Consider the following 10,000-nt stretch of genomic DNA (forward strand, 5'->3'; position numbering starts at 1 on the left):
TGTCCAGGTCACAGTTGTAAATGAGAACATGTTCTCAACTGGCCTACCTGTTTAAATAAAATATTAAATATATATATTTTTTAAAGACTATTTTAAATGTAGTGGTTAGTTAGGGTTACAATTAGAGGTTAGGGAAAATAGGATGTTGAATGGAAATACATTTTAGGTCCCCGTGAGGAGAATAGAACATAATCTGCCCATTTAAGACCCTGAGTACTTCCTTTTGAAGTAGGATCCTGTAAAAAAATACAGACATTTGCATCTCTGTGTGAAAGTAGGACCTACTACCTGTGAACACAGTACAGTGAGCCCTCACCTTCTCCTTATGTAGGGAGACTTTGGTATGTCAGCAACAGGGATCATCTGTTCCCCAGGTCGTACCCACATGATGGGCCCGTCATCACTCTCTGTTGGACTCTTCAGTTTCAGACTGGAGAACGTACCCCACGGTAGCGTCCGCTGGAGGGAGAAGGGTACGCCAGAGTTACAACGGGGGAGGAGTAGAGTGATAGATAGAGGTGTGTGAGAAAACACACAGGAACAGGAAAGAGGAAACATCATCTTTCAGACATCCATCAAAAACAATGCTTTCTTGTTGTTGTTGAAAAACCATAATTACCCTTCTCAACCACTAGAGGGCAACTTTCCTTTGTTTATAGATCCAATGAGTTGAATTCTCCCTAAACAATGTGGCCAGAACTAAAGTATTTTTGAAACCTAGCGAAAATGACTAAATCCAACGTATTACCTATAGATTGATATTATCTATAAAATGATGGATCTTTCTCATTATTCTGTGTCAGGGCTACTCACCTCTAGGAAGGGCGACTCCTCCAGCATAGAGATGAACTCTGGGAAGTAATCCCCCACCTCCTCGTCCACTGCCCCCACCAGACTGATCTGACGCATGGCACCTGCCCGGTACGTCCCGTGGCTGTACGTTCTCTTTACCTAGAACACATAGTAGAGCACAGTAAAACGGTCAGTAAAACAGTCAGTAAGACCAGTCAGTAAACAGTCAGAAGACCAGTCAGTAGACCAGTCAGTAGACCAGTCAGTAAGACCAGTCAGTAAGACCAGTCAGTGAGACCAGTCAGTGAGACCAGTCAGTAAGACCAGTCAGTAAACAGTCAGAAGACCAGTCAGTAAGACCAGTCAGTAAACAGTCAGTAAACCAGTCAGTAAGACCAGTCAGTAAGACCAGTCAGTAAACAGTCAGTAAGACCAGTCAGTAAACAGTCAGTAAGACCAGTCAGTAAACAGTCAGAAGACCAGTCAGTAAACAGTCAGAAGACCAGTCAGTAAACAGTCAGAAGACCAGTGAGTAAACAGTCAGAAGACCAGTCAGTAAACAGTCAGAAGACCAGTCAGACCAAGACCAGTCAGAAGACCAGTCAGTAAGACCAGTCAGTAAGACCAGTCAGTAAGACCAGTCAGTAAGACCAGTCAGTAAACAGTCAGAAGACAGTCAGTAAACAGTCAGTCAGTAAACAGTCAGAAGACCCAGTAAACAGTCAGAAGACCAGTCAGTAAGACCAGTCAGTAAACAGTCAGTAAGACCAGTCAGTAAACAGTCAGTCAAAGACCAGTCAGTAAACAGTGGAGTGTTGAGGTCTAGACAAAAACATTCAAGTCAGTTGAACTGAATACGTACAGTACTCGTTCCCCTGAGGACTGATGTCCAACCCCTACCCCTAACCAGAGAGATGCAGTGTGTGTTGGTGTGAAGGCTGGGCCATGTACAGAGCACTACTTCATGAGGACATCTGATGTTACAGCAGTATCAGTAGTGTGAAAGCTGATGCTGTACAGTAATGATACTGGGAGATCAGACACTGCTCTGGTACTGGGGGAGATTACAGACTACCTGCTGCTTGTAAACCCCCCTCCCCCTGGAGCCAAGTAATACTGCAGCTCTCCTCTTCAACAGCCTCTCCTTACCCTCGTTCTGATTCTACACCATTACGAATAGACCCAGTGACTGTCAGGACAGAGAGAGACAGTCACAATAGACCCAGTGAGGCGCTGACTGTCAGGACAGAGAGAGACAGTCACAATAGACCCAGTGACTATCAAGACAGAGAGAGACAGTCACAATAGACCCAGTGACTGTCAGGACAGAGAGAGACAGTCACAATAGACCCAGTGAGGGGCTGACTGTCAGGACAGAGAGAGGCAGTCACAATAGACCCAGTGACTCTGAAGACAGAGAGACAGTCACAATAGACCCAGTGAGGGGCTGACTGTCAGGAGAATGAGATTCCACAACTGCACATGACCTGCTAGTGCAATAACATCAGAGTAGTTACCATTCAAATCAAATCAAATGTTATTGGTCACATACACATGGTTAGCAGATGTTATTGGTCACATACACATGGTTAGCAGATGTTATTGATCACATACACATGGTTAGCAGATGTTATTGATCACATACACATGGTTAGCAGATGTTATTGGTCACATACACATGGTTAGCAGATGTTATTGGTCACATACACGTGGTTAGCAGATGTTATTGGTCACATACACATGGTTAGCAGATGTTATTGTCACATACACATGGTTAGCAGATGTTATTGGTCACATACACATGGTTAGCAGATGTTATTGGTCACATACACATGGTTAGCAGATGTTATTGTTGGTTGATGTTATTGGTCACATACACATGGTTAGCAGATGTTATTGGTCACATACACATGGTTAGCAGATGTTATTGGTCACATACACATGGTTAGCAGATGTTATTGGTCACATACACATGGTTAGCAGATGTTATTGGTCACATACACATGGTTAGCAGATGTTATTGGTCACATACACATGGTTAGCAGATGTTATTGGTCACATACACATGGTTAGCAGATGTTATTGGTCACATCATGGATAGCATCACATACACATGGTTATTGATCACATACAGATGTTATTGGTCACATACACATGGTTAGCAGATGTTATTGATCACATACACATGGTTAGCAGATGTTATTGATCACATACACATGGTTAGCAGATGTTATTGCGAGTGGAGTGAAATGCTTGTGCTTATAGACCCGACAGTTGTAGCTATTCCTATTCTGAGACACAGAGAGCAGCCATTCAAAGAGCTGGTAGTGCTAGGAACCTGTTTTACACAGTACAGCTGTCACCCAGTAGTAACAAGCCCTGTTGAATAGCTAGAAGTGCATCCCGGTCTCCTTCACTGTCTCACTTTGTTCCCACAGATCTGAGTACATCTGCTGAAAGGAAGGAAGGAAAGAACAGAGGTTTTATAGCAGCTTCAGAGCCACAGAGAACCACAAACCCCCCTCCTGTCTGTCTCTGGACCGTAGGCCCTAGGGTCACAGTCCTCCCTCTCTAACATGGTAATAAGACTACACATGAGGAGGAGCAGATCACTGCTAGTCCCAATGTCCCAGACGTCCTCCCTATTCACGTACAACCCTGTCTAATACAGCTACTACAGCCCAGCCATTCTTATCACCACAGAATATCCTCAGGCTAAAGAGAGAGAGAGAGTTCATCATAAGGCCAGTTTCTCCTGGAGCAGTCCATCTGTCTGAACGTTAGATAGTGTCAGAGGAACATCTTCTTCTTCAGACAGTTAATAGAGGATCTGTTTCTAAACATGGTCCTCTACTAGAGGTCTGTGTCTTTTCACAGGGTCAGCAGCAGTGTTAACAACGTGTACAGGGACATATAACAACAGTCAATCATATTACCAAACTAGGACCCCAATTAGTCGACTGGTCAATTGTTTGGTCGTTAGGCTTTTGGTCGACCAAGATTGTTTTCTATATAAAACATATACATATGGTCCCATTTCAGGGAACTAATCCATTGCAGGAGGCCTGGACTAAAAGCCCATTTATGCTTGATCTGAAAACGTGGTGGGAGTCTCCATATGCAGGGTGTGACGCAAGTGTAGAGCCTCCAGAGGCATGCAGAGGTTAAACCCAGCACTGTCCCACATCACCATGCCCCTCCCAAACGTTGGAACAGTACGGAGGGCTCTGTAGAGCTCCACATTGACAGTAGTTGGGGCCGGTACATGCAGAGGTTAAACCCAGCACTGTCCCACATCACCATGCCCCTCCCAAACGTTGGAACAGTACGGAGGGCTCTGTAGAGCTCCACATTGACAGTAGTTGGGGCCGGTACATGCAGAGGTTAAACCCAGCACTGTCCCATCACACCATGCCCCTCCCAAACGTTGGAACAGTACGGAGGGCTCTGTAGAGCTCCACATTGACAGTAGTTGGGGCCGGTACATGCAGAGGTTAAACCCAGCACTGTCCCATATCACCATGCCCCTCCCAAACGTTGGAACAGTACGGAGGGCTCTGTAGAGCTCCACATTGACAGTAGTTGGGGCCGGTACATCCTGTATAAACACAAACTCACTTCCTTGACAACAGATCTGCACTGCTCTGTGATGCGCAAGAAGTATGACTGGTGCTGAGGCCAGATCACCTTAAACGCTGCATGGCCAATACAGTCTGATGGACCATGCACCTCTCTCCTAACAACTTCATTGTGTGACTTGTTAGCATTTGATTGTTAGTGTAAATCACTTCTCCATGACATACTGTGTATCACCAGCAGTACATTTACCCTTCATTCATATCATTTCTATCTACTGCCTCCTGAGTGGTCCAGTGGTCTAAGTCACTACAGATCCGGGTTTGATCCCGGGAGGTGATGCACAATTGGCCCAGCTTCGTCCGGTTTAGGGGAGGGTTTGGCCGGCCGGGATGTCCTTGTCTCATCTCGCGCTAGTGATTCCTTGTGGCGGGCCGGGCGTGCTGACGCGGTCGCCAGTTATACGGTGTTTCGTCTGACACGTTGGTGCGGCTGGCTTCTGGGTTAAGCGAGCTGTGTGTCAAGAAGCAGAGTGGCTTGGCAGGGTTGTGTTTCGGAGGACGCTTAGCTCTCGACCGCCGCCTCTCCCGAGGCCGTACGGGAGTTGTTTCGGAGGACGCTTGGCTCTCGACCGTCACCTCTCCCGAGGCCGTACGGGAGTTGTTTCGGAGGACGCTTGGCTCTCGACCGTCACCTCTCCCGAGGCCGTACGGGAGTTGTTTCGGAGGACGCTTGGCTCTCGACCGTCACCTCTCCCGAGGCCGTACGGGAGTTGTTTTTCGGGGACGCTTGGTTCTCGACCGTCACCTCTCCCGAGGCCGTACGGGAGTTGCAGCGTTGAGACAATTTGATACTTCAAAATTGGGGAGAAAAGGGGGTAAAAATATCAAATGTATTTTATGGTAATTATTTGAATGCATTGAATATTGTTCCAGTCTTCCCGTTCTCATTGTAGGAGTGGACTCCCTGTTTGCAGAGGTGCACAACCTATTCTACACTTGTGAGAAACACGTTTTGGTGAATTTCATTCCATTTACAAGTTGTCAATTTAGTCATTGTCTTTTGTGTCGATCGCTCCTGTCACTGTTGAGTAAGGACACACAGAAATATAACTAGGCCTATAGGCTACCTGAAAAATATTTCAAGGCCTCTCCCTTTCGATAACCACTCAGCATGAAAGTGAAAAATGTCATGCTCTGATCCAGTGGAAATGTCATAAAATAGGCCTACCTGATTACTTCTTATCAGTGCTGGACTTGGACTGAATTAGGTGCCGGAACTCATTTTGGGTTCTGGTACCGTTTGTATTTAGGTGCTTGAGCTCCACAATACCTGTGAGTTAATATTCTATAAGAGTAATAACAGCAGTGTGAGGTGGCGGTACTCAGCTCTGATGAGCTCCTGCCCAAGTCAAGCACGGCTTCTTATGTGCAAATAGCCTACAGCTGTGTCTGTCCTGAGCTCACTGCTGGGGAAACTGAGGGCCCTGAATACTCTATACAACGCTGCAAGTTCACTAGTGCTGGATCCAACCTAATAGTTTATACAATGTTTCAAGTTCATTGGCTACATGTGTAGCCAACGTGATTTACAGTAGATTTTTTACCTGCAGGCTGAGCAGCTAACCGATCGCTGCAGCTGTACATAGTCTATCGGTAAATAGCCCACCCAATTTTACCTACCTCATCCCCATACTGTTTATATTTATTTACTTTTCTGCTCTTTTGCACACCAATATCTCTAACTGTACATGACCATCTGATCATTTATCACTCCAGTGTTAATCTGCAAAATTGTAATTATTCCCCTACCTCCTCATGCCTTTTGCACACAATGTATATAGATTCTCTTTTTTTTCTACTGTGTTATTGACTTGTTAATTGTTTACTCCATGTGTAACTCTGTGTTGTCTGTTCACACTGCTATGCTTTATCTTGGCCAGATCGGTTGCAAATGAGAACTTGTTCTCAACTAGCCTACCTGGTGAAATAAAGGTGAAATACTCTGGATAAGAGTGTCTGCTAAATGACTTAAATGTAATGTAAATGAAATAAAAAATAAAAATGTTTTTATTTGTTGGCTTTATGTAGGCTATTTTAACATAGTTGGCAATATAATTAACTTTTTAGGTTTGTATCTTTTTCATTTAGATAGAAGGTTGATTAACCACATGACAATGATAAGAGATATGAAGACGTTATTATAAATTAAATTAAACTTTTACGAAAATGTGCATCTGAACCATAACGAACACGCAGATTGGTAGAACTGATAAGATAGACTGGCATTCAACATGAGAAAGGGTGCCAACTCCTCATGTATCCAATTACTGGCAACTTCAGGAGTGTAATGGCAGAATCTGAGAAAGTCAGCAGGAGAGGGAGGAGTTAGGTCAGGTTAAGTGTTTATTTCTTTCTGGTTATCTAGATCTCTGGCGCCCTCTTGAGGCATCAAACCGTAAGCTTAAAGCATCAGACAAGCTCAATGATTTATTAAAACGCATAGGCTGTCTCTAAATATGGAAAAATAGACGTTTAACCATTTCAACCAATCGATTGGTCGAAAGAACAAACTACTTTCGGTCGACAAATCTTTGTTTTTAGTAGGGGACAGGCATATGCCAAACACATCACTTGTGCTTCAGGTTGTGATGCGTGGAGCTGGAAGTGGGCAATTCCTGTCTGACAGGAGTCTGTTGAGCAGATGTGAGACGAGTTCCTTCCCTCCGCCCTCCTGCCAGCTGTTCATTCCCCCGCCAAAATAAACATATACACCGCTATGATGGTTATTTTATTTTCTTCATCCGTAATCGTGGGTTATATGGTAATTGTGCCAACCCCCCCTCCCTATCCTATCCTTACTGCAGGCCGTTAAGATCAGTTACCCTAAATTGAAGCCAGCGGTGGAGGTCCTCACGGGGCTGCAGCGTTTAATCATGTTTGGAGACTTCACAGAGGACGTCTTCGAGACGAGAGGGTGTGTGTGTGTGTGTAGTGGTGTTTTTCCTGCCCTGAGGGAGCAAGCCACCAGTGTGAGTGAGTAAAGGACTGAAGTAGCCGTTTTTCTCCTTTCTGGTGTGTGTGTGTGTGTGTGTGTGATTCTAGTCCTCTCTGTTCCATTTATGGCAACAAGTCACAATGATGGAGGGGCCAGCGAAGGGTGAGTCAAGGGGGAAGGTGAGGGAGTTTACTGCAGTGGCCAGGAAGAAAGAGGACAACGGGGAGAGAGGATGAGGAGAAGTAGAGTGTCCTTGGGTGTCAGTGGAGTGAATCTGTCAGAGAGAGAGATAGAGGAGAGAGAGAGAGAAACCAGTGTAGAGCCAGACTCTGTACAACAACTGACTGTTTGGGGAATTGACCTCTCACAGGCCCCACAGGCTCCCTGTCTACAATACACACCATCATCTATCACTGGGGAGAACACGAGTTCAGACACAAGGTCACACATGGTCACTGGGCCTGGACTAGTATTCCCTCAGACTGGAAGTCAACCTGGGAGAAAAAAAAATCTTTAATATTCAATGAATATTGTTACATAATTTCAATCAATTATGTAGTTGAAAATAGTGGACTGATGTGTGGTGGGACAGAAGTATCTGAGCAAGGCTTGAATAGTGTACAGGATTAATCCTATTTAAATAAGGCCAACAAATGAATGGCCCAGTCCAAACTGTGTGTACATTAAGCATGGGTGCTTCCCTTGTTGTTTCCAGGCTGCATGTGTTTCCATGAACACAACACATAATGTGTGTGTGTGTGTGTGTGTGTGTGTGTGTGTGTGTGTGTGTGTGTGTGTGTGTGTGTGTGTGTGTGTGTGTGTGTGTGTGTGTGTGTTAGTTAAAGGGAATGGATGGCCGATAAAGGGTCTTTCCTCTGGGATTTCTTGCCTGCCGCAGACTGCAGACAGACGAGGAAACCCACCAAGATGAGGAGCCGCCAACACCGTGAGAAGCCAGCCAATCACAGTCTAATATACTGTATGGATACATCCAAAACAACCTACTTCCTCTCTCCCTCACCGAGAGAGAGAGAGCAGAGCTGAGCAGCCAACCAGACAGCCACATTCCCATAATGTCTGATACACTCAGGAATATGTGAAATATGTAAATACCGCAGACACATCAAAACACACTACTGTACCTCTCTCCCCCTGTGAGGCCCCCAGTCATCTAAACACACTACTGTACCTCTCTCCCCCTGTGAGGCCCCCAGTCATCTAAACACACTACTGTACCTCTCTCCCCCTGTGAGGCCCCCAGTCATCTAAACACACTACTGTACCCCTCTCCCCCTGTGAGGCCCCCAGTCATCTAAACACACTACTGTACCCTCTCCCCCTGTGAGGCCCCCAGTCATCTAAACACACTACTGTACCCCTCTCCCCCTGTGAGGCCCCCAGTCATCTAAACACACTACTGTACCCCCTCCCCCTGTGAGGCCCCCAGTCATCTAAACACACTACTGTACCCCTCTCCCCTGTGAGGCCCCCAGTCATCTAAACACACTACTGTACCCCCTCTCCCCTGTGAGGCCCCCAGTCATCTAAACACACTACTGTACCCCTCTCCCCCTGTGAGGCCCCCAGTCATCTAAACACACTACTGTACCCCTCTCCCCCTGTGAGGCCCCCAGTCATCTAAACACACTACTGTACCCCTCTCCCCCTGTGAGGCCCCCAGTCATCTAAACACACTACTGTACCCCCTCTCCCCTGTAGGCCCCCCCTACCCCTCTCCCCTGTGAGGCCCCCAGTCATCTAAACACACTACTGTACCCCCCCCTGTGAGGCCCCCAGTCATCTAAACACACTACTGTACCTCTCTCCCCCTGTGAGGCCCCCAGTCATCTAAACACACTACTGTACCTCTCTCCCCCTGTGAGGCCCCCAGTCATCTAAACACACTACTGTACCCCTCTCCCCCTGTGAGGCCCCCAGTCATCTAAACACACTACTGTACCCCTCTCCCCATGTGAGGCCCCCAGGCAGTCAGTCATCTAAACACACTGCTGTACCTCTCTCCCCCTGTGAGGCCTCCGGGTAACCAGTCAAGTCTCAACCATAACATCTGATATCGTCTACTCCAAACTCATATATATCTAAACACACTACTCCTTCTGCATCTCTCTCCCTCTACCATTTATTTTCCTCTCCACCCTGAGGCCCCAGAGCAGAACAGAGTTAACTGTCTGATAGTGTACAGCTACAGAAAGTAGGGCCACGTTGAATAGTGAAAACATAGATACATCCAAACCAACAGCTCCCTTAACTCTCCCAATACTCTGAGACCCTAGAGCAGCCAGCCTAGACTGACTGAACTGAGACCCCTAGAGCAGCCAGCCTAGACTGACTGAACTGAGACCCCTAGAACAGCCAGCCTAGACTGACTGAACTGAGACCCCTAGAACAGCCAGCCTAGACTGACTGAACTGAGACCCCTAGAGCAGCCAGCCTAGACTGACTGAACTGAGACCCCTAGAGCAGCCAGCCTAGACTGACTGAACTGAGACCCCTAGAGCAGCCAGCCTAGACTGACTGAACTGAGACCCCTAGAGCAGCCAGCCTAGACTGACTGAACTGAGACCCCTAGAGCAGCCAGCCTAGACTGACTGAACTGAGACCCCTAGAGCAGCCA

At 46.6% G+C, this 10,000-nt stretch overlaps 1 protein-coding gene across 1 annotated transcript in view; it reads right to left on the bottom strand.

Annotated features, from left to right (window-relative positions):
- Positions 1-10,000, bottom strand: part of LOC118382383 (lysine-specific demethylase RSBN1L-like) — a 97,042-nt gene that overhangs the window by 25,809 nt on the left and 61,233 nt on the right. The window contains exons 4-5 of the mRNA XM_052515542.1: positions 814-951; positions 317-459 (exon numbers count right to left, since the gene is read on the bottom strand). Of these exons, the coding sequence (XP_052371502.1) occupies positions 317-459; positions 814-951 (281 nt within the window). The remainder of the gene's footprint in view (positions 1-316; positions 460-813; positions 952-10,000) is intronic.

The sequence above is a fragment of the Oncorhynchus keta genome, unplaced genomic scaffold (assembly GCF_023373465.1).
Source record: "Oncorhynchus keta strain PuntledgeMale-10-30-2019 unplaced genomic scaffold, Oket_V2 Un_scaffold_29317_pilon_pilon, whole genome shotgun sequence".
Classification (NCBI taxonomy): Eukaryota; Metazoa; Chordata; class Actinopteri; order Salmoniformes; family Salmonidae; genus Oncorhynchus; species Oncorhynchus keta.